The sequence below is a fragment of the Coturnix japonica genome, chromosome 1, assembly GCF_054131305.1.
Source record: "Coturnix japonica strain WE chromosome 1, WE-NBRP24, whole genome shotgun sequence".
Lineage (NCBI taxonomy): Eukaryota > Metazoa > Chordata > Aves > Galliformes > Phasianidae > Coturnix > Coturnix japonica.
Window position 1 is genome coordinate 99,989,648 of NC_140663.1, and position 25,307 is coordinate 100,014,954.

Genomic DNA, 25,307 nt, shown 5'->3' on the forward strand with positions numbered 1-25,307 from the left:
TAATCACAAACAGAAGTAACTTAAAAAAAAAAAAAAAACACAAAAAAAACCTACACTTAACAGAACTCCAGGAATTTTTTTGGGGGGAGGGAAAAGGGGTAGCGATAAACAGACAAAAGGATTTCCTCACTGGATACAGTGTGATCTGTGAAACTACTGGGGAAATTTGTATTTTTTCAGATTCCCACAGGGACACTGATTTGGATTCATTGCTTGTCTGGACATTTTGGCACAAAGATTAAGCCTCTTATTCTTTTTCTTGCAACTGAAGCTTCTATTCCGTACTGTTTTAAAATGTTTTGTGTTTTTTTCTGCATGACCCAAAAGTCCATCCTTCCTATCTCCTTTATAATTAGTAATCCAATTTGTCTGGGATGGTCACAGTTACAAGAATTAGCAGGAAAAAAAAAGAAACAATCTAAGTCCTCCAAACAACCCACTGCATTCCTTCCTCTAAAGAAACCTACTCAAGGGTTCATACCTTCTAACCAGCTTAAAATGAAAAAAACAGCTGCTTTTTTCCAAACCTTTCTTGAAGTCCTTCCTCAGTATTCACACAGCAGGAGTGGGGTGCCATAGTTTGTCCTGTCTGTATACAATAGTTCCCTTTAGTCCAGTGTTTCAGCTTGAAAAGGCTTTCTGTCCTTCATGAGCTTCTTTGCTTTTAATTGAACTGGCTCAGGACCACACAGAAACAATTCTCCTTTAGGTCCCTCAATGTGTGTTGTTTCCCATAAGTGTTTAAATATAAGACCATTTATTGATTTATACAATTACAAAAGATTTTCTAGGATTTGGATGATAGATCAGTATCAGTAAAATTTAGGTAAATCATCAGAAACACATATATGTTTCTCTGTGTACTGTAAGGATCAGGTCTTTTGTTGACTTAAAATGAGATTGTATATTTTGTCTGTTTTATTCTGTGCTTCAGACCTGTTTGACAGAGGCAGGTAGTGTGTATGAGTGTGTGTGCAAGTGTGTATACAAGAGATGGATTCATGAGGGTAACTGCTGGTGGAGAGCACAGTCCTCTTTCATTCCCTTCCATATTGCGGCTGCAAATCAGACATGCTTGGGAGATATAAGAATTGGGAAGTTAACCTTCTTCCAAGAGGACCAGCAAGTACTTTCATTCAAAAGAAGGGTAAAGGCAGCTTATACAGGGCTGGCCTCCAGCCTCTTGTCCTTGAGTCAGTACATATACCCAGGGCTAACAGGACCCAAGGGAACGGCATGGAGCTGCACTGGGGGAAGGTCAGTTTGGGAGTCAGGAAAATGTTCTTCACCAGGTGGTGACTGGGCCCTGGAACAGACTCCCCAGGGCAGTGGTCATGGCCACAAGCTGCCAGAGTTCAAGAAGCACTTGTGCAATGCTCTCAGACATAGGGTGTGAATGTTATGTGGTCCTGTGTGGAGTCAGTAGCTAGGTTTAATGGTATTTGTGGGTACCTTGCAAGTCAGGATATTACGTGATTCTGTAATTCTAGACTTGGTCAATGTAATCCATGGATTACACTGAGCAGGCAAGACCTTCTGACTTTTATTTTATGTAGAAAAGGGACTCTCATCACCAGGACTTGAAAACACCTGCTTCTAGAGTTATATACAACTACACTAAGAAATGTCTCATATGGGATATATTTCACTGCACCACTGCTAAATGGTGCAGGGGGTGTGACCAGCCCTTCTATCTGATACCAGACTCAGTGTTGGCAATGGGACCATGTCATCAAAGCACAGGAGAAAACAAGACCTCTTCTGTGCTGAGATTGCACAATCAGTGCTCAGTCGGAGGAGCAATGACAGGCAGAGGTTCAGCATGACTTCCGCCTGACTCATATTTTTTCCCACTGTTACCAATAAGAACTTTTTCCTCATGAGTCACTTTAATACAGTTTGTATGTGTTCAGGGAAAAACAAAACCCAAAGGTTTTCCCGAGGAACAGTTTGCTGGTAAGGCAGAACAAATCACTGAATGCAGTTAGGGGCTGTTCTGTCTGCACAGATGAGCTAATTAACTCTTTGGAGTTCCAGTGAATATTTTTTGAACGTTATTTGTGAACACCCAGTTGTGTGTAATGCATTTGTCTTCAAAATATACATGTGAAATATGCAAGTGTTATTATTCCACTTTAACTTTTTCAATTTTATTTTTTATTTATTTATTAAATAAATAGAAGCAAGAACTCCATATGCTGGCAAAATAGTACCTTCCCCACTTTTTATTTTATTTTATTTTATTTCATTTCATTTTATTTTATTTTATTTTATTTTATTTTATTTTATTTTATTTTTATTTATTTATTTTTTTTTCAGATGACAGAAGCAGAAGTATATTTAAAATATAAGCATGGCTTCCACAGAATCTGAAATGAAATGTACTTTCTGCCTCTCCATGGCGTCACTGCACTGGCAGATTCAGCCTTTGGGTCATGCCTGTGGCAAGGTTGTTATCAGGGAACTCAACTCAGATCCCAGAACAGCATTTTGACTCTGAGAGCTGAACAGTTGAAGTGTCAGGCAAATTCAGTCTTCTGTTGGTAGTAGACATTAAGATGTTTATATTGATTTTTCAGAAGCTGGAATAAGTTTGTATATTGATAGTGGGATGGATCTATTTCATTTCATCATTAAGTGCATAAAAACTTCCCCTGGCTATGCCTTTCTGTTCCTCCCTTCTAACACTTTTTAATCTCACTGTCTGATTGGGGCCAGTTTTGACAGATCAGCTGAAGACTTAAAGACAATAAATTTCCTGCAGGCTTTACAAAGATCAAGAGTGGAGAAGAGGAAGGAAGCATATGAAATCCTGACTAAGGGAAAGAATGTGGTTTGATCTTAGCTCTTTCTAAATATCTGAAATGTCACAGCACAGTTTTGTCTGCATGTTACCAGCCCCAGTGGCTATATTTTCACTATGAGGTCCTCAGGAGTGGTAACACCTCCATCTATTCTGGCCATCTGCCGTGGTCATAGTCTGGGCTTTCTCAGGCTGACAGACAAATAATCAGATTGAAGTGAAGGGAGACTGAAAGAGGTTCAGAGAAATTTACTGGCAGCTGGTGTCGAGAGGTCAGATTGAATGATAGAATAAGCTATAGGTTCTGAATACATATGGGTAGGCATGGTGGCTTCTGAAGTACGGAGCAGCTTTTGTTAGATTCCCATGGAGTCCAAATTCACGGTCCCGTTATCCTGCGCACAAACCAATCCATCTTGAAACATCATAACCACACTGGGCATCTGACATAGAGATTACTTCATAGGCAAAATAATGTAAAGCATAAAAAATGCTGCAGCAAGTGACCTTTCTGTGTCAAGCTCCTGACCTAACAAAGATCAGGATCTTCTAAATGACTCAGTAAATTAAAAGTGTATATCTCTAAAGAAATAAATGTGTAAGAAATGTGGTGATGACAAAGCCTGCCCTTAGACACAAAGCTGTAATTACTGACAGCACTGTCTAGGAGAGTCAAATCCTATGCATTTCATCTTTGAACATCTGCTTCTCACATGGATTTTACCTGGCTTTTATTGGCCGAGCCCTTCCTTGTATTAATTGCATATTTTAGTTCAATTCAGACATTAAAAATGTAACTGCAGAAAGTATAAACAACAGAGCTAGGAGAACTGATCAGCTTCACATAACTGGCCAAGGTGGGCTCTAATGAGCTTCTTCCATAGTGCACTCCAGCACACTACCAGCATCACATAACCAGAAATTTTATTCCACTAAACATCTCCTCTCCATTCCTCTCCCTTGACCTTCCTCAACACCAAAGCAAAAGTGAGCAAATTTTCCACTGGGTTCCTAAGTTTGGCTGGAAGTTGCTCTCCATTATCTGCATGGCTGAAAAACCACATTGCTGAGTGAATGGTTGTAATGCTGAAGAAATAATGCAGATGTTAACCAAAATCTCAAAGAATTTGAAAATTACAAGATTATTCCTGGAGACTCTTTTGTATCCATTTCTTATTTAAATTTCACCACATTCTTATCTCTAAATTGCAAAGATGGTTTTGAAGGGTGGACTGTTCACTGGATAAGGAGTTGGGTGGATATTTACAGCTGGAGTGTTGTTACCAGATTTGGGTCTGGGTGGAGACCTGTGATGAGTAGTGTCCCACAGGGGTGTATCTTGGGATCAGTGCTCTTTAACATCTTTCTCAACAACCCAGATAGTGAATTTGAGAGCACTGTCTCAAATACACCCTCTGTAACTCTGTGGGTGTCAATAAGCTGAGTGGTGTAGTTGATACAAGAGAAGGAAGGGACTCCATCCAGAGGGATCTGGACAATCTTGACAAGTAGGTCTGTGTGAACCTAATGAGATTCAACAAAGCCAAGTGTAAGGTGTGAGTCAGGGCAATCCCAGGTATGTGTACAGACTGGGAGAAGAGCTTCTTGAGAGCTGCCAGGTGAGGAAAGACTTGGGGATTCTGGGGGATGAAAAGCTGGATATGAACCAGCAGTGTGCACTTGCAGCCTGAAAGGCCAACAGTATCGTGGGCTGCACCAAAAGAAGGGTTGCCAGCTGGGAGAGGGAGGGGATTGCCCCCTTCTGCTCTGCCCTTGTAAGGCCCCATCTGAAGTACTGCAGCCTGGGGCACTCAGCGCAAGAAGGACTGAAGCTGCTGGAGCAGGTCCAGAGTATGGCGCAAAGATGCTCAGAGGGCTGAAGCAGCTCTCCTGTGGAGAAAGGCCAAGGGAGATTGGCTTGTTCAGCCTGGAGAAAAGAAGGCTCCAGGGAGACTCAGGCACTTAAACAGATCTTATAAACAGAAGAGGGACTGACTTTTTCCACATTCTTATAGCAATGGGACAAGGGGGAATGGTTTTAAACTAAAATAAAGGAGATTTAGGTTAGATTTTAGGAAGAAATTATTTACCAAGAGAGTGAAGAGGCGCTGGCACAGCTGCCCAGAGAAGCTGTGGTGCCCCATCCCTTAAAGTGCTGAAGGCCAGGTTGGATGGGGCCCTGGGCAGCCTGAGCTGGTGGGGGGCAGCCCTATGCATGGCAGGGGGTGGGCTGGGAAAGCTTTAAGCTCCCTTCCAGTCTAAACACTACTGAGATTCTATGATGAACCTGTGATTAAACAACCACCGGCTCTGATTTAAAAGGAGTTTCTTTCTGTGTATTTAGGAATGATTTCATTCACTTCCGCAATGAAATGGCAACTTGTTGTTTTCCTTACCCTGAGTATAGGCCTGCTAGAGGTGATGGTCATAAGACTGGGCTATTTTTATGCAAAGTTGTATACATGCTTTTTAATAGTCCTAAAGCTGAATGTGTACCTTAATCTTTTAGAACAAAGCTGTTTATAACTCTTTGGAGGATTGTCTTCAGCCATGGAAGTATCCAGCAGTGAATGGGGTGACATTTGTTTCATAGCTAACTCTGGAAAGCAACAGCTGCTTAAGACATGTGGCAGGCCAATCCAGCAGTTTAGATTCTAAGAGGGAGAACCCAGAGGACGTGAGGGTAAATGGTGGTTGGCAAGCTGGACATGAGCCAGCAATGTGCCCTTGCAGCCATGAAGGCCAACTGTGCCCTGGGCTGCATCCAATGAAGTGTGGCCAGCATGGCGAGGGAGGTGATGCTGCCCCTCTGCTCTGTGCTGCTGAGGCCTCACCTGGAGTACTGCGTCCAAATGGGGAGTCCTCAGCACAGGAGAGACATGGAGCTGTTGGAGTGTGTTCAGAGGAAGACCACAATAGTGATCCAAGGAACGCAACACCACCTCTGCAAGGATGGCCTGAGAAAGCTGGTGCTGTTCAGCCTGGAGAAGAGAAGGCTCTGAGGAGAGCTGAGAGAGAGGTCTTTTTGTATCTAAAGGGGAGCTGTAAGAAAGAAGGGGACAGATCCTTTAACAGAGTCTGTTGTGATAGTACAAGGGGACATGGTTTCAAACTGAGGGGAGGTTTATACTGGATAAAAGGAAGAAGTTCTTTTATAATCATGATGATGAGGCACTGGAACAAGTTGCCCAGAGAGGTGGTGAATGTCCCATCCTTGGAAACATTCAAGGTCAGGCTGGATGGGGCTCTAAGCAACCTGATGTAGCTGTAGGTGTCCCTGTCCATTGCAGGGTAGTTGGACTAGGTAACCTTTAAGGATCCCTCCCAGCACAAACAATGATTTGATTTTATGATTGTATGATTCTATGAAATGCAATCCAATTCAGATGTTAGTTTGTAATTGTCTGTATTTGAATTTGACCAGAACATATGCTTCTTGCAGAAAATGAGAAGTCATGTTTAGGAACTAGAGATATTTTTTGATAGTGGTATCTGAAAATTTTCAATCAGGATTTTTTTTCTTTTCCAAAAAAATCAGATTAATCACTGAAAAAAAAAAAAATAATGTAAAAAGCCATGAAGTAAAATATTTCTTTTTGCAAGTCTTCTTTTTTGTTGTTGTTGTTGCTTGTTTAAAATTTTACTATTTATTTATTTATTTACTGACTCAAATTAAATGCTCTGTAAAGTCTAAAGGCAGAGACTCCCTGTTGCCTCCTCATTCTATTAGGTGATATAAATGGTGCACCTGGGACATGCAACCGAATCAGGCAGCCTGGTGCAGGCAGAAGAAGAGGTGCTGTGGTATACATTCTCCTTAGGCACAGCTGCAGTGTTTCCAAGCCAATATATATCTATATACTCGGTTAAAGTGTTCTCCTATATGCATTTTCCAATTTTCACCAAAGGCATGTTTCATTTGAAGGCCATGACTTTGTGAGTATTGGAAAGATGTGTGCCTGGTAGTGTTTAATGGAAGTGGTATTCTGATATTCTGCATGTAGAGAAATGAAAGAATTTGTGGTTCCAGCACCCTTACATCTGTTTCTATCTTAAACATAAAACTGCCTAAGACACTGTTATTTGTATTTAAGTGCAGGTCTGAACATGTTATAACAGCTCAAAGAATCGAATCCGTGTTTTTCCATACCTTACTGTCTGCTCCTCATAAAACATCATGTTTTGTTCAGTCCTTTACATTGTATAAACCAAGTGATGTTGTATTGAAGTTTATTGTCCTGCGTTGTAAAGCTGCAGGCATGTTTCTCCTGGGAAGATCATGATTTATGTGATGAAAAGAAAGGGATTTTAGTGTCTCAGATGTACTGATTCACAATCTGACTACTAGGGGTACTTGTTTGCCAGGCTTTGCTCTAGTTTATGTGACGCTGAACTTGTGCTGAAACGAGGTGCACTGTGAGAGCAGACTGTAAAAGAACATATGTCCAGTAAAAATCATGGACAGAGATTTACTAGGTGGGTTTGTTTTCAAGGTACAGAGTTAGTTATAAGTCCTAAAACCAGTATTACCTGACATGTGAACAGAAACAAAATTCATGTTAAATGTACCTGACAGCTGGGGTACATAAACCTGCTTCCTAGCTGTCAGGTATTCGAGGGTGAAGAAAGAATAAGTGCTGGGAAGTATAAATATGAACTAAACCAGGAATTTTTAAATGCTTTCAGGGTGATGCAGAGGTGTGAAGCTAGGCAGGTAGATGAGGTAGGTTCCCTGGAGAGAGCACCAAGGAGAGAGAAGCAGCAGAATTCCCACTGGAGTCCCTTTGTTTCTGTTGCTAGTAGCTAACATCCACCAGCAACAGGCATAGAAACATCGTTCTGCTTCCCTTAATCCTAACGTCTGGAATTGAGGAAGATTGAGTTCAACTGCTCTGCAAACAAAACAGAAGGGCCCATCCAGGACAGCAATAAGATGGCCAGAATCCCTCCTCTGTGTGTTGTGTCTGTTCTTATCCTCTGGGCAGCCACACAGCAGGGAAAGGGGAATGAAATCACAGGTGAGTGATGCAAAGCTGAGCAGAGAACCACAGCCTTTATGTAAAACAGCATGTGTTGGGTGTGGGATAGATCCTTGTGTGAAATAAATAAAACTGTCTGGAGAATGGGGAAGGTCACAGTGAACACTTAAGAAAACTCTGCTGATAATTAATTGAACAAAACCCCACCAGGACAAAACAGAGCTTTGTCCCCAGGCCTTCTCTTTTCTCTGTGCCATAGATGAAGGAATAGGATTGTTGCCTTACATGTAAAAATGTGTGAATGTTTATGAAAATTGTCATTAAAATAAACCTGAATAGGAAATTAAATGGTAATGTACCTAGCAAGTTCTGAGAGATGCCTAAAATGAGACTGTAGGTGACATGCTTAACTTTCACATATATTGTACACTGCAATTTGGAAGAATCAAATCCAATTGCTAGGTTTTAACTGCTAAATTAAATCCTAATGTGTTCTTAATTGCTTGGTTGGTTTATTTCAGTGACAAATACTGTGATTTTTGGCTGGGTTTTGTTACATTTTTTTAATTAAGTGGTTTTGCAAGTCTCAGTTAAAATCCAAGCCATATTTTTCATGTCTTGCTGGCTTTTCTGCTATTATGCCAAAGCCACTTTTAAAAAAGCTTTTGCAAGAGATCAGGGGTTAGCAAAACCCTGTTTGCTGCTGTTAAAAGACAGTGGCACAGACTTAAGAAAACTTGAGCTTGGAACATCCAGTAAAACTGAGTTCTCAGCCCTTTTCTCCCTGTATCTTGGAGCCTTTGCTTCTTAACAGTGCTGCATTTGGCTCTGCCCCCTGTTCCAACAGATTGCTTCTGAGGTTTCATCAAGGCAGGAGAGAGACTTGTCCCTGGTTCTTGCTGTCCTCCAGCTAAAGATTTGGCAGATTCCAGGTCACGGTGGCATTTCTGGAGCAGCTTTTGTGAGGCTTCCAGAACTGTGACTAAATCTGTGGCACAAATGTTATCAAACTTTATTATTATTATTTTGCTGATTTTTTTATCATGCTCTCAGGTACTGACTCTGTTCCAGATTTGGCTTCCAATTCTGAGCTCCTAACATCGACTTGCCTTTCAGCTTCTTCTAAATATTGGTTTCTACTAACAAAGCAATTGCTTTAATGGTTTTTCCTCTTGTTTAAGATAATAAAATTAATACTTACTCTTCCAGTGCAGAAAACTGGTGATTGCTGAAATAAAAACTTGAAGCCCAAAGATGACAAGTCTGAGGTAGCATTGTCAATGCCAGCTGATTCCTTTCCACTATTGATTTCAGCTCTGTGCTGCTGGAGAAAAAAAATGCAGCTAGTGCTACTCGATTCTCCTCAGTAGTGCCTTAATCCCACAGATGGGGGGTAATAGGAACTGACAGCCAATTCACTAAGGAGTACAAATTGATCTAAGTCACATTGCTCAGCAGGAAACCGCTGTCAGCAAATAATTGAACTCTATGAGTGCCAAAATTACTTTAAACTGGATCAAAATGACAGGTGATGGTAAGGTTAGCTGTGCTGCCTACTAGTCTAGTCTCTTTCTGTACCACCATAGCCATGTCTCTTTGGCAGCCTCATTCCATACCTAGGATCAGTGTTTAAGTATGAAATGTGATTTCATATCTGCACTGACAGCTGTAGCTTCTAATTATAGACTGTGTCTAATTCTATACCATTTTATTCTCAGTTTCATACCTGTATTTATGTTGCACATTGCTGTAAAGCCTAAGCCAGCTCAGCTGACTCTGGAATTTCTAGCTTCCCAGTGCTATGTCCTTGCGGCAGCCTCAGCTCTGCACCAAAAATACTGGTCTTCAGTGTTGTCCTTACTTGATCGTTTGCTTTGAGTTCCTGCATGGCTTGAACCATGATAATACATCCACAACCAGTATTTTTTTCTTTTTTCTCCTCTCCCTGAGTGAGATTCTAATTCTAACCAAGTAGAGAAAACATAAATGGACGTGGGCTTTCATGATCTCTCTCTCCTCTTCCTGAAGGAAAACCTTCTGAGTTACTTGGTGGAGTAAGCCAGCTTGAGAGACATATTGTGACCCACTGTGTCTATCCCATACATTGTTCTAAATTGTCCTTGCATGACAAATGGATCATCTTATTTTACTACTGCTATTCAGGTTGTACATATATCATTTGTTTAGCTGGAAAGCTAAGTGTGACAAAAGCAGAGGAGTCCTAACAACCTGAAGAATGGTTTCTTTGGTTTCTTCTTTTTACATTTTTCATCTTCTTTGGAAAAAGGTAAGCTGTGCAAATAAAATAAGGCTTAAGTATTTTAATTCTATGCTTATGCACACTATGTAAACTTCAGTCTGTTGTCTGGCTCTGGTCCCCAAAGAGCTCTCAGAAACAATCCTACCACATACTCCAGCTAAATCATGTTTATCCTTATTAAAGCTTCTTTTGCTTTGACTAAAGGATGATACCGGCCTTTTTAATTCTATCCCATCTCCTTCCCGAACAGGACACAGTCTGAGTCAGCCCTAATGCTTGTATAGTATCTTATTAAAATACAGCCTGGTGTCTGTAATGTGACTGTAGGTTGCTCACTGCTAACTCAACTACATCTGTTTGTTTGTTTTTCTTTTTACTGCTCCCGATCAAGTACTTCAGTTTTAAGCAGGACATGTAACAAAACTAACATCAGTCCTCATCATTGCTGGTTTCAGAATCTCAAAAATGGTGTTCCATTCTCAGACCTTTGTGACATTATGTATTATGTTAATGAACTTAGCACAACTTTCACTTATATCAATGAACCAAAGCATCTCTCAAAGGACCTGGTCTAATATTGTTTACTACAAATGCAGAAAGGCAGCACAGAAGCTCCAGGAATACTTTTTGTGCCAGATACCTGAAAGTCATTCCCACTGATGTATGAGTACCCAGTTTTAGCCTAGGGCAGTGTCTGAAGGATGTCTTTTCCAGACATCTCCTGTGACTCATCTGCCCATGAGTTGCTCATGCTTCGTTCCATTAATAGTCAGTGGACTTCGGCAGCGTGAGCCTCAAGTGGACATCTAAAGTACTTGGATGACTCTGCTCTGGAACTGCTTACTCTATTCCACAATTCATTTCTATTAATGGATGTTAATTTGCTTTGCACTTACTCGAGTTAAACTGCCCTTTTTCTGCGTTGTTCCTGAAGGCACTGAGAACTCTTTGAATTCTCTGCCAATATGAATTCTTTTGAGACTGAAATGGTTGCTGTGACAAGCAGTCACTACTAATTCTTTCTTCTGTCCCTTTTCTGAGTTGACATTCTTCCTAACATCAGCCTTCCTGGAAATCATTCATCTATGTTGATTCTTTTCATGTTTTCTCATAATTCTTGATATTTTTAACTTATTTTAACTATTTAACTAATTTCTAACCATGTTAAAATTAAATTGCAGAGAACACTACAGCTATGAGGTGAAAAGTTAGGTCTGATCCCTCTCCTGTTTTGTTTTCCCCTAGAAAGAGGCCTCTCTTTGCTAGGCTATCATCTGTGCAACTACAACCTGACCAAAAATGTTTTAAAAATGGTTGCCTACCAAAAGTCCTTTGAGAAAAACACTTCCTGTGGTGGATGGATACCATGGATGGTATGTCCCCGGATCTACTACAAAACACAGTATCGTACAGTTGAAGTCCCTGAGACCATCAACTTTACAGATTGCTGTGAAGGATATGAGCAAGTTGGGCTCTACTGCTCTTTGGGTAAGTTTTAGTCAGATTAATTGTTGAAATAAATGCTTTTTATGAAAGAGAATTCACTTAAACTGAAACATGTAAATACTTAATTCAGTTCTGGGTAATAGGTTCACTGAAACAAGTGAGACTGCAAAAATCCACAGTAAAGTGACAAAGAGTAGACCTGAAAACCTCGTGCTCATGGTTCTTCCTATATACCACACTTACTCACAAATTCACCAAAGTTCCAGGTGAGCAAGAAGAAGGTACTTTCTTGTTATCACTCAAAGGGCTCATTATTTGTCCTGGTTCAGGCCAATATCTGCAGCCAAGTGGGGCTGCTCATGTATCAGTGCAATGTGCTGTATTTGCAAGCAATGTGCTTGCATTTACCGTAGGAACTTTTTCTTAGAAGTAATTTAGAATGCATTTAGGATAGCATTTCCTTTGATTTGGAACATAGTTTCCTGGCTGCTAACCTAATTTTGGTGTTAATTTAAAACAACCTGAGGCTTTGGGCAAGATGTTACCACCTGCTTTCCTACCAAAAGTACATTAGGATCCATTCTCTCAGGTACTGCCTTGGTTACTTAGGACAATGTTGTTGAAAACTGTGACCATTTTAGTGGATCTGATCTAACTTCTGAGTTACAGTAAGACTCTACTCTAGAGGACTTAAACATCTTTGACTGAAGATGGAAGCTTTTCCCACTTCTCACATGAGTATTACTACATTTCAACAGGAAATTCTTTACTTTTAGCAAGATTTTACTCAGAGTTGGAAGGGATTTTTTGAGTAAAATGGGTTTCTATGGAATCTCCAATGGTTTCCTCTGACAAAATTCCAGTATTTGTTGGTCTACAAAAGTAAGTTTGTGTAACTTGACGTGTTTCCAATAGCATTAAAATGGAGCAAAATGTTTTCTTAATCCTTTTTGGTAAAGCAGGGATTTTCTTTGATTTATAGTAAGTTCTTTAAGAACTTCTGTTATCCAACTTTACTTTGATTTATAGTAAGTTCTTTAAGAACTTCTGTTATCCAACTGAAATTATGCTTGCAAAAAAAAAAAAAAAAAAAAATTGTTCAGGTAGCATTTTGCACTGGATTGTATGTATTTGTTTGAGAAGACTCAAATTATATCCATATAACTTTTTTGTTTGTTTGTTTTAACTGAATGCATCTTCTTCTTAGAAGTTGTATGATTTTAACCTGAACAGGAACCTTGGATTCGATAGGATGGCACTAGACTCACTAGGCTGTTCCAGCATCCAGAAAACTTCTACAAGGCTTAATTTATCTCTGGTTTTCAGCATGACATTGCTTTTTTCTTTGTTTCCCCTTTTCATGGGAATTTACATAATGTCATCATTGTGACAAAAGATCAAAAAGGAAAGGTCCTATTGCAGCCCTGGCTCTCCTTTTGGGTCACAAGATTTAAGTGACTAAGTTATATGGGAATGCCCCTGAACTCATCCTGCATCGGATCATATAATGAGACATGAGAGGCTATGAGCCATATGTCTTGTCATGGGATGTGTCGAGAAGAATGTGTTCATCCTTCCTTTAAATTACTTCAGAGCACTAGAAAATGAACATCCCAACATTTTTTTTTACAAGATTCTCTCAACAGTTGGTAGAAGAGTATTGTATCTAATAGGAAATTGCTTTTAACAGAAAGATCAGAACCCAGGAGTAATTGTCGTGTTTTATTCTTAAAACAGTTTGCTAGAGAAGGAGGAAATAATAATGAGGCATACATCACCCCTTGCTATTGTATCCTGCAATTTCTTTTTTGTTTCAGTGACTGTGGTGGAGCGTCAGCCAGGGCAAAATATGACCAGAAGTTTACAGTATTTCCAGGCAGTCTTGTTTGACAAGCAAAGGACCCACCCAAAATAATGCACATTTTCCAAGCAGCAGTTCCAGGCTTGAGGAAGCCTCCAGTAGGTCTAATTCATGTTGAATAGTCACTTCAGTAAGGTCCTTTCTATATGCACACATGTGCATGCATGTGTGCATATGTGTAGAGTAAGTAAATTAACCCAATGACAAGGTTGAGAAGCAGCTGGAGAAAACTGCTTTCTGGTTCCCCAGTGCAAAGAAATAACTGTGTCAGCCAGATGTTGGAGGGTGACTGGCTAGTTCTGGTTGTCTCTGTTCACACAAGAAACCCCTTGAGGAACTGTGATTTTCAAAGTGTTTCGGAGCCTCTGGATATCTTCCTGGTTGGATAAAAAGTCATCCTGGTTAACACTTGAAATATTTTTCCCCCTATAATTATATGCCTTTTAAAAGCATCTCTTCAGAAACTGTAGGCCTGAGAGATGTGTATGAGTTTATCTCATGTAACTTTAACAAATCTTTAAATATCCTGTAAAGTTTAGCTATAAGATTTCCAGTCTGCCCCTGCCACACTGTGGATATACACTCTGGGCAGGTTTGCATGTGAAGCACTGTGGTCACCTTGACTCTTTTCCTGTCAAAGTTAATTTGGGAATATTTTAGAACATAAAAGGATTTGTCTGGCCTCTAGGTGATTTCTCTGTTTAAATTATTCCAGTATCTTTGCTTTTCAGGGTATTAGTCATATATGTATTCAGTGAATGGTAATGCACTGTCTAGACATAGTCTTAAATAAATGATGAAAAGAGAAACTGTAACTGCTGAAATTACTGCACAACATTCTGCTGAACTTCTGTCGCTTTCTTCTTGACATTATCCACACTGGCATGCTCCCCATCCTACCAGGAGCTGAAGAGGCTGCACCACCTTTAAGTCATCTGGTTCTGGCTGCCCCCAGCATTTTCTTTCCTGAAGGAAACATTTACCCCTGCCTGGGATATGGCAGGCTCTGCTTTCTTATTTCCTTACTGTTGGGGCAAAAATAACTTAATCATTAATCAAGTTGGACTGGTAGTTCACATTAATTGCCCATCAGTCCATTAGGATAGTATTAGACATCAGCATGCATCCGCTTCTAGAATCTGCTTCACCTATTTCTAAAATCAAGTCTCTAATAGCGAGGAAGTGCTAGAATTCTAAAATTAGAATTAGATGAAAACAGTCATTGCTTCCTCTCCTTTTGCATGTGCATGCAGACAAATAACCCTCTTCATTCCCTGACCTGCTGCCTTGCCCCGAGGACCATATTTCCAAGGGCAGCAGAACCCCCCCTAAAAAGTATCCCAGCAATGCTCCGGGTTCATTGTGTGGTTCAGTGCTCTGCTAAGCCTCTCTCTGAGCAGAGAATTATTTATCATCTCCTGAGGTGAATCCCAGGGTGATGCCCAGACAGCACTTTATTTTCACACTGCAGTAGGAGGGGAAGGACGCTATCTGCCTTTTGCAGCTGCAGCTTGGATCACATCATTGTGTGCCCACTCTGAGACACCCAGTATGTGATTTCTGTTTTTCACTTATTTGTTTTTATCCCCAAAGCACTCAGTGCTGCCTTCAGCACAGTATTGAGTGTGAAGCCTGGTGACAGCGAGTGGTCCCCAGTCACTAAGTAGATCTTGAAGTTCCTCAGACTTTCAGAAAACAGCTTTAAAGTCAGAAATCCATTCATTTCAGGCATCCAAGTAGCTCCCATGTGGGGCTTGGATCTTTCAGACCTGTATGCAGATGTCTATGCTGGGTGTCACTGGGGCAGAGAGTGCTGTGGTGTGGCCCTTCCCACTACTGCCACTAGAAACCTATGGGGCATAAGTGTTACTGCATGCAGGAAATGCTGCAACATACCTTCAGGGTGGGAAAGTGCCAAAGCACTGTGCTTTGAAAGCATGCTCCCACATCATCCCACATTTGTGTCCCAGCCAAATTTCCTCTGTTACAAGTGTGTTCTGCTAAATGTGTTGTAGTTTTTCATAGGAAAGTGCACTAAGCATTTATCAGATGCTGAGCTGACATATCTGCATGCTGCCCCCTGCCCTACATAAGCCCTGGATAGGCAATCAGGATGGACAAGATCCATCTGAGCAGGTACAGCCTAGCAAGGTTCAAAGATACCCAAAACAAGGTTGTATAATGTTGATCTACCATCAAATCATTAAGGTTGGAAAAAACAACTATGATCACCTAGTTCAACCACCTCCATGCTCGCTAACCATGTCCCTCTGTACCACATCTCATATTTCTTTAATGCTTCCAAGGACGGTGACTCCACCACCTCCCTGGGCAGCCTGAGCCTCACCACTTTTTCAGAGAATAAATATTTCCTGATATCCAACCTGAGCCTCCCCTGGCACAACTCGAGGCCATTCCCTCTCATCTTGTCTCTGTTACCTGGGCTGAGCCAGCAGGGTCGCTCAGCACCCACTGCTTGGGACATGCCCCCACCTCTCCTGGGCACAGGCTGGTGATTTCAGTTGCTAAGCCTTGGATGCTTTGTTTCTTCTTCTACATGTTTATGCAGAAAATGAGGGAGGAAAGCCTATCTGTTTTCTGACTGATGGACCATTTGGCCGGCTTGCTCCGCAGCTTAGTGGATGTTATAGCTCTGGATGACCATCCCTGAGTTGATCGAAGGGAAAGTGTAAATACAATTTGCAAAGTGGGTTTGTTGCAATTAAGTGGAAATGTTATGTGAATCCATCCTTGTTTTTGCTGATGCGAAAATGATGGCCTTTAGATTTTAGATAAATGGCTTGTGTGGCACCCAGCCAGAACTCAGCGGTGATTTCTGAAATGGCATGTGACCCATTAGATTGCTTACACCATACGTGTCCAACTCATTGGTTTTATGTTTATTGCCTTTTTTGTTTGTTTGTTTTAAGAAATAGAGAATATATTTTAAAAATAAATATTGTTACTATTTATATTAACTATATTATGTATTTTACGTGCGGCCCAAGATAATTCTTTTTCACTCAGCGCAACCCAAGCAAGCCAAACAGTTGGACACCCATGGTTTACACCATGATTCAACATGGCAGAAGAGGACCTGGGTGGAAGAAGCTGCTTTGGACCTCAAACCTGTTCAAACTACAGCTGAAATCAGGAGGAGGCTTTCTAGCAGTAGGATCCTCTTGGGGGAAGGGCTTGTGAAATCAGTCCCAGAGTCAGCAGAGAGTCCTGGTCCATTCTGGGAAGTAGAATAGGGCTACAAGGCTCACTGGACCCAGAAGAAACTTGGGACAGATAGCACAAGATAGAATTCCCTTAACTGCTGCCCAAAGATCTTGTGGATCTAATACTGGCTCTACTTAAGTGCTACTCATAGCCCCAGTAAAGTCTGTGCTCACTGATGGTGAGCATGCAAAGTATATACATGCAATATAAAGGTGTGGAAATGTGCTTTCCTATATGTTCTGCATCTAAATCTTTAAAATACACATTCAAGTAGCCTCTGAAATTCCTAGGGGTCTCAGCTCAGTACACTTCTCAGCTTGTGGGCTCTGGCAGGTTTTTCCACAGATGTGTGGACTCTTGTCATTAAGTGTTGTTTGTTTTTCTTAATTATCCTTCAGAAGCATATTTTGGGACCCCTGAAAAACACAGATTAAAATAATTCATTATAATGGACTGTTTATGCAAATATGACTATAAGCCCTGTTGCAAAAATGGCTGAAAATTATACGTGTTGAGTTTTGCGTGGTGTGTTTTGAGCTTTATCCCTGGACTGGAGATTGAACTGGGGATTTGGAGTGCTAAAAATGAGATCTGTTCTGGAATGTACTACAAAGCTAAAGCTCTCCATATGAAATAGGCTTCAGTCTACCACGGATTTGCTCAGAAGGGAACCTGACTTGTGCATGTAGCAGCAAGTGACAGAGATTTAGTCTTAAACTTGACTAATCAACATCATTTGCTTATTTAAGCAGCTTACTTTGCTGAGGCCATAAGGCATAGATTCAGTATTCCCTTCTACTTCCTGGAAAGCTCAGATTCACTTTTATTCAGAGCCTTCAGATAACAAATTGAAAACCCACAGAGATGGCATTCGGGATGAGTCTGTAATTTGCTATAGATCTTTCATTTACAATGGACTTTAGTATGTCAAAAGTGGTTTTCCTGAATTGCAGCTTTCTACAGTGAGAATAATTTTCATTTTTCTCCAAACTGACTTTAGTTACCTGATAAATTAAACACGAGTTTGTAGGATCAGAAATTTGTTAGAGCGAAATGAATGGAAATGGTTAAATGAAAACTCCAGATTTCTAGCGTAGACACTACCTGTTCTCTTTGATCATTATATATTATTTGGATTAGTCATAGCTGGCACTTGGTATGTTTTCTGTCATGTAGTGCTCCAATTGCTCCACAATTAGAATCTATCTTTCTATCTGTCTGTCCGTCTATACATTATCATAAATGGAAAATTATCAGTTCAAAAATCCTGAGTATTTTTATGTCCTTTAAAGGAAATAATGGCATTTAAAGTGCTTTTTTTTTCCTCATGAAAATCTCTGAACAATCGGACACATTTCTGAAGTGCATGAGGATGTGTCTGCTATAAATTAAACAGCAGTTTTATGGAAACAATTTTCTATATTTTTGTCCTCAGAAGTGTCTTTTCTCCTTAGCACTCAACAGGTCCAGTGTATTTGCCTCAAGACCTGGTATTTGTCCAGTGGAGAATATGGAAACATCTGATTATTCTTGCACGTTCGATGCTGAATGTCCAGGGCTGAAAAAATGCTGCAACTCATCCAAGGGAACAGGCTGTGTGAATCCAAAGCCAGAGGGTATGTTACTGATAAATTCAAGACTGCTTCTAATAGAAACGTGCTTAATTTTTCCTTCTGAGGGTGGGAGTGGGCAGAACAACTGTTACCATAGCTCTTCATAAAGCAAACATGGGAATGTGCCTCGGGTCGACTCCAGGAAGTCTGGTTTCTGTGCTTGTGTCTGTGGGGCTGAACAGGGTGTGCTAGGGGTCCACTGGACCTTACGTCGTTTTCCTCCTCAGCTGGCACTGCTACCTGCAGCATACTGGATCAGAAGCCAGTGGCTGCATGTGGACCCTTGGTAATCTCAAAGTTAAAGCTTGCTTTGGTTTCTTAGAGCCTTCCTACAGCTTCGTAGCTTTCTATGGCATCACACCTCAGATGACTTGGCTGTTTTGTTTTGTGCACTTCAGAAAGGATGTTCTGGTACAATGTGACAGTCCTGGTGAAAATGGATTTTAATGACTTAATTAGAGTGGATTCCCACCTTCTGAATCATTCACGCCTTCTGCATTCCATGGTACGTATGAACACAAGCGCTCTTGCATGTTGCTCATCGTGTCCACAGTTTTGCTACTTGCTGATTACCACTTACTTCAGTCCAGGAGGGAGCCCATGGTCCCATGAGCTGGACAGCACCACCTTGCCAGCTTCTCCCCCCATAGTTTGGGCCTAATGTATTCCTAATTGGTGAATGTCAGCCTCATCCTCATGGAGCTTAAGTAAAATCAATCTAGTAGATCCTTAAGAAAAATTTTTAGGTCTCTGCCAAGGAGCAGAGAAAGCTTTCATGTTCTGAAACAGAGTTTTCTTCCATTTTAAGGAGTGTGTGCTGCAGCTCCAACTCAGCTCAGCTTTGGGTTTATGACAGACTGGGTCTGGATTTCATGATCTGCAGGAGCATGATATTTTTGTAAAATGTGATAATAAGAAGAGCTCACATTTCATAAATACAGACCTAAATATTGCTTCTTTCCTGAATTTACTGAATTGGTGCTTTTTACACACAGTTTCTGATGATGATCATTGCATGAGTTATGCCTCATTGGCATACATTTGTACTGATAAAGGTTTGTTCACCTATTTTCCAGATTACTGGTGCATTACAGCCCTTGAATACCTCTGTGCACCATATCCAGAGTAACTATGCGGAAATGTATGCTGGGACAGTGGCCTCTCAGGTTCTGATTGGACTGCATCAACCAGCTCCACTAGCAGAGGTTTCTTCTTCCTTGAAGAACATGGTTAAGCACGTGTATGAAGTGATTGACACGGATGTGAAAGGTTATTTATTGTAATCCTGGCCCGGGGGGAGCCTTTTCAAGGAGTTTCATTCCACTTGGGATTTTATCTGTATGACTATCGATTATACAATCACAGAATTATTAACATTGGAAAAGACCACTAAGATCACCTAGTCTAACCATCAGCCCACCCCCACCATGCCCACTGCCCACGTCCCTCAGTGCCACATCCACACGGCTCTTGAACACCTCCAGGGATGGTTATTCCACCACCTCCCTGGGCAGCCTGTGCCACTGCAGCACTGCTCTTCTGAGAAGAAATTTTAATATCCAACCTGAATCCTTGGCTTTATAGTCATAGTGAATCTTGTAAACTTTGCAAAGATTACTGAAACCACGTATTATAGGGTGAAGATAGACTTTGGAGTGAACAGTTTGAAGGGCATGATCATGCTTCCTCAGTTGTTGTTTTTTCTTTTCTTTTAATAGATAAATGAAATATTCATCCATTAGGTATTCAAGTACTCATGTTTGTAGCACAAACATTAGTTGCATTAGGCAGCCTCTTAAGTGTTTGCATTGTTCTTGGGAAGCAGATACACTGTTTTTTCAGTTGTGATGCTTCCAGTAACTTGCATTAAATGAATATTTGTGGTCTGCTAATTACTGCTGTTTATTAGCCTACTTCTGTGAACACTGTGTAGGTATTTAAATGTGTTTTATTATTGCATAGTTATCTGAACATCTTCACCCCTGACACGCATTCATAAATACTGTTTGTCGTTACTTCTTATTCTGTACTGACTTCTGAAAACTCGGTCCAGCTTTCAGTGTGGTCTCTGGGCAGATTTTCTTCCTCCACCACTGACTTCATTCCAGTTTGAATGACAACCTGGAACTATGAGAGAAAACTGCTGCCAATTGTCATCTTAATCCAAACATGCTGAGTAAAAAGTGATGGGCTTATGAGTGAATGGGGGCTCATTTCAGGCAAAAGCAGCATTCTGACTGCATAGAATCATAGAATCAGTAAGGTTGGATAAGACCTCAAAGATCATCTAGTCCAATCATCAGCCCATCTCCACCATGCCCACTGACCATGTCCCTCAAATTCATATTTAATTGCATGTATATAAATCTGAAATACAGATTTACACTGAATTTGTCCTATCCAGAGCAAATCAGCCTTGATTCTGCTATAAGTATCTATATAAACTATGTTCTTCTTCCTAGATGTTGATGAATGTTCCTATGCTGAATTCAATGCTTGCCCTGAGCAAAATTCCTGTGTAAATCTGGAGGGTTACTACAGCTGCAGCCCTGAGCACCAAGAAGCATATGTCAGCCCTCTCCAGTGGAGCACAAGAAAAGATGGTAAGAAAAGTATGTCTCACCTTGGCAAATACTGAGAATACTTCTGCAGGAGCCACCTGCTTCTGGATCACACAGGGCCCCTTCTCATGTTGTGGGTAGGAGGTGCTGCATGAGCCATCTTGCTGGCTCTGTCTGATGAAATGCAGTGTACTAATTTCCAAGATCCAGTCTGTACCTCACCCTCAGCTGTCCTTTCTTACCTGACAAAGTGTCTGGCTTCAGGCCCTCACAGCGTGTCACTCATTGTCAGTACACCTGCCCAGTGCCACAGGCAGCTATGGTTAGTGACTTTGCTTGTACTTGAAGTCTCTTTCCCATTTTATGTGACCGCAGCCTGGACTCTAGCATGGTACAACCCCATCTTCAGCTGCTGCTCTGTTGCTGAGTCTTCTGCTGGAAGCAGCTGGAGTTGGGCAACGTGAGAAATAATTCTTTCCGGAAAATTACATAGGCATGCACAGACACACACCAATTGGCCTTCTAACAGGCTAAAAGATAATGGAATAAGTAAGCATTTGCAGATCCAACGATTTAGTTAGAAAACAATTTTGCAATCCTTTCAAAAATTAAGATAATGTATTGATCTATCCTTACATGATATGAAAATATTTTAATTTCTATTTGTAATACTTTTAATGTTGATTTTCAGTTGCTGGAAATGCAAAATATATTACTTTGGATTTGCTTTGTTAGGAATGCTTTAACCCTTTGATAATGCTGTTTCTCTCTTAGGCATGGCAGCATCCACTCCAAGCTCAGAGTTGGATACCATTAACGTCAGCAGTAGCTCTCCACCTATAAGTAATTCAAGTCTCTTTTCCATGACTAACCAATCTACCGATGCTGAATGCTGTAAGTGACTCTGGATTTGAATGAATATTGCTTTGCTTTAACTCAGGCACTCTGTGATCTCTTTTTCCTGGAGCTGGTTGAGTCACAGGAGGGTGTTCACAAAATGGTTGTAGGTTTGGAGTGAATCTCCTCCTAAAGAGAAAGAATGAGAAAGGATCCCTGAGTGGGAGATACAGATCAGGAGCTGTGGTGCTATGAACTGACTCCTGGGAAGCCCCACTATTAACCTCATGACTTCTTAGGGGGATTTACCTCCTGGAAGAGGAGGTGACCATGTGCTGAGCTCACTGAGCTCACTGAGCCATTGATATTTGGCAAGCTAATTGCAGGACCCATCATGGGACTTGGTCTGGGTAACCCAAATCCTGCAGAATGAGGAAGCATAGCAGCAAAGGCAGTAGAAGGCTGGTACCACTTATTCCTGGGCCCTACTGAATGCATGTCCTGAGCTTATCCTGGATGCAGGATGGAGGTGCTTGCTTTGCTGACAGTGCAGGAGCTCCTTCTGGCCAAAGACAGTGGGACACAGTCTGTGGAGATGGTGGGAGACATGAGTCAGGGAAACTCTCCACATCCACATTACATTGAAGTTAGCCTTTGTGAATACTCCCTGCTATGCATTATGGCCGTCTGGGGGACTGTGATGGAAACAAGGCCTGAATAATTTATCTTTATATCAGTGACTTGGATCCTTTCAAATGACAGTGGTCACAATATTTTTTTTAACAACATCCTGTTCTTCTTGTGGGAGGAAATAGCTGTCAGTAGTTCTTTGCCTAATTCACAGAGAAAGGCCAGGTTTTCTTGATCTTCATCTCTGCAGCTTCTGATCTGAGATGTAGCTAAAGAAGTTTGATTGAAGTCCCTCTAGAGGAGGGAGGTATCACCTTGTGGGTTTTTGGCAGCCCCTCAGAGACCTGGCAACAATGATGTCCCTCTGTAATAGCTGAAGAAAGCAACCCATTTTCCTTAAGGTAACCATTAGCATGAAGGAATAGATGCTGTGGCAGCAGCACATTGTTGTCTCTGGTTTAACATGTGGGCTGATGTTTGACCAACCTGACCCCAGCTGTTTATGGGAAACATGTTCAGTCTAACACTGTCATCTCAGCTCTCCCTCTTGTTTGTGGGGTGGAAGGGCTCTGCCAGAGGGCAGTTTGTCCTGCCCCATTTAGATACCTCCTACTACTTCAAGGAGAGGAGTCACCTCTGAAGGGCCCTGTCTTTTCCCATTGACATGACAGTGATGGCATTGGACTAGCATGACATAAACAGGTGAAATGCATGCCCCCACTTCACTCACAGCTTGTAAAAGCTGCAGTCTGTGGTGTTTTTCCAGGCAAAAAATCAAGGCAGCCTTTGCCTGAGGAGGTGCATTTTGATGATTTAAATGACAAGCAAAGCAGATGTAAACTCATGTAGAGTACACAGATTTACTCTTACAGACTTGTTTCTTCTTTTGTAACCTGCAGCAATGTGCCTGATTATTAGTGTTACTATTGATTCAACACAAATACGTATGGTTAAGGGAAATAAAAGCAATAAATATCCAGCAATTAACCACTCTAGTGGGATGGTTCATGGATGAGTGAACTTTGTACTGTGAAAGGGACAAAATCTGTCCTGACATGATGTAAAGAGGAGCTTCCCCTATTGACTGTCAAAGTGCTCGTGTATAATGGATTTAGGATAGCAGTGTTTTAAAGATTAAATGTCATTTTTGATGTGTTGATTCTTCCTGGGATAGATCCCCCTGCAATTACAAACCATCGAATCTTCGGTGTTACCAGCAACAGCTTTGAAATGTCCTGGCAAGTCACATCTACTGTAAACCATACTTTCCAAGTCCAAGTATTCAAGGACAAGGAGGTTGTAAAAAACATGAAAACAGATGAAGTGAAAATGGGTGTATCTGGACTGGAAGCAGGTGTGATGTATTCAGTAGAGATCAGCTATGAAAGCTGTGGAAAATCCATCCTCTCCCATCAAAATGTTAAAACAGGTAAATAGATCCTTAAATATATCTTTATGGGCCTGATGTAAGTGCATGGGGAGGTATAGCAGAATATTGGCTTTATTTTCTTGGTTCATTCCCAAACTCTTTCACCTTCCAACAAAAGCAAACAAAAAATAAAGAGGCAAGTGAACTTCTTTTGAATGCCAGTATTTTTTAATCCAGCTATATTTCTCTTAACACCTCCCCATTCAGGTATACATTTGGGACTAAAAAATGCCTGAAATTCACTTCCAGATTTAATTATTTTACTCAGTCCATGCCCAAATCAGGTGTGCTGCTCCATGTTCTTGTGGACTCTGCATTTCATATTTTGGTCTGAGTGCATCCATTTTGCCTGAATCATTTTCTCTTCTCATTTGTTCTTGTGTGTTTTGATGTTGTGCGCTACAGATGCTCAGATATTTGGTGTTACTATGAGGATTCTCAACTACAACTTCACTGAAGATCTCCACGATCCCAGCAGCTCGGCATATGAAGAATTTTCTAGGCTGTTGCTTATGGAGGTAATGTTAAAATATTTCCAGGTAAAATATTTTTCTTCAGTTTAGAATTTATTTAAGGTAATGGAGGATTTTGTGCCCAGCTGAAATAACCCTTGGAAACCATAGTATTTTTTCCTATGACCTTTCTTTGTAATTAACACAAAATCCAACTGATGAAAGAGATCAAGTCCTTGGTCTTATTAGCAATGGAGACAAGAATTTTCCCTTACAGAAGAGTAAAGGAATTAAAAATCCAGGCATGCCACAGGGACTCCTTTTCTTGGATCTCTGGCAGTAAACTCTCACTAAATTAACTTGAGGCTTTTTAATGGATTATTAAAATGACAGTGTTGGCGTTGGTTTCAGTGCTGTCATCTCACTAAGCGCTGAGCTGCTTGCAAAGGTTTCTTTATGGAAAAGTGACCTAGTCAGGCTTTCTTCTCCAGCTCCATTCACTATATGAGAACATGCAGCCATTTTCAATGCTCAAGTATAGTCGGCCACCAAGGAGGTCTCAGTCATCAGCTCTGTTTCCAGTTCTCAGCTTCCCAAACCATAAACATATGTCAGTATAAATCTGAGGGGGAAAAAAAGCACATCAACAGTGGAACTGTATTTCCAAAGACAGTCCAGAAGAGGTGTTTACTCGAGACATTTCAAGCCTAACCTCTTGATGTGGTTTTATTTTCCATAGCGCTCACTTTTGTTGCGCAGGAGGATTATTTTTCAGTGAATCTCTTCTGAGGCTGACACAGACATAATCAGAATTGTGCAGTTGGGGAGGAAAGGGAATAATGTCTGTGTTGTTTTTTCTACACTGGGAGCACACTATCCCCTTCTCTTTTCCTCTCTCCTCTTTTAATTATTTATTTATTTTGTATCTTTACCCAGATCTGAATGTGGACCACTTAAATAGCTTGTTTGTAGGACTTTTTTTTTGAGCAAACTGGCTGAATGAGACCAAAGCTGGGTTGATTTATTGTGCTGCTTTGCGTATTTAAAGGCATGTTTTGAGCTGGAGACAGGAATAAAAAGCTCAAGCACACACTCAGCCTACATCTGTACAGTTGGGTCTTCCAGTATACGATGCTCACATTCAGACTGCCTACTGGGAACAGCCCCTGGCCTGTGCTAAGTGCCAAAATCTACCTGTATATTGCCTGAGG

General features: G+C 41.0%; 1 protein-coding gene across 2 annotated transcripts in view; it reads left to right on the forward strand.

The window, feature by feature from the left end:
- Positions 1-6,723: 6,723 nt before the first annotated feature.
- The window catches only part of UMODL1 (uromodulin like 1), a 46,808-nt gene continuing 28,224 nt past the window's right edge, over positions 6,724-25,307 (forward strand). Inside the window, exons 1-9 of one of the 2 annotated variants that reach the window (XM_015883145.3) lie at positions 6,724-7,821; positions 11,288-11,530; positions 18,029-18,190; positions 18,586-18,692; positions 19,264-19,456; positions 20,650-20,790; positions 21,523-21,642; positions 23,390-23,644; positions 24,050-24,162. In XM_015883145.3, coding sequence (XP_015738631.2) covers positions 7,737-7,821; positions 11,288-11,530; positions 18,029-18,190; positions 18,586-18,692; positions 19,264-19,456; positions 20,650-20,790; positions 21,523-21,642; positions 23,390-23,644; positions 24,050-24,162 — 1,419 coding nt within the window. In that variant the 5' untranslated portion in view covers positions 6,724-7,736. Of the gene's footprint in view, positions 7,822-9,621; positions 11,531-18,028; positions 18,191-18,585; positions 18,693-19,263; positions 19,457-20,649; positions 20,791-21,522; positions 21,643-23,389; positions 23,645-24,049; positions 24,163-25,307 lie in introns of those variants that run through there. The other variant, XM_085548505.1, reaches the window with a different exon arrangement.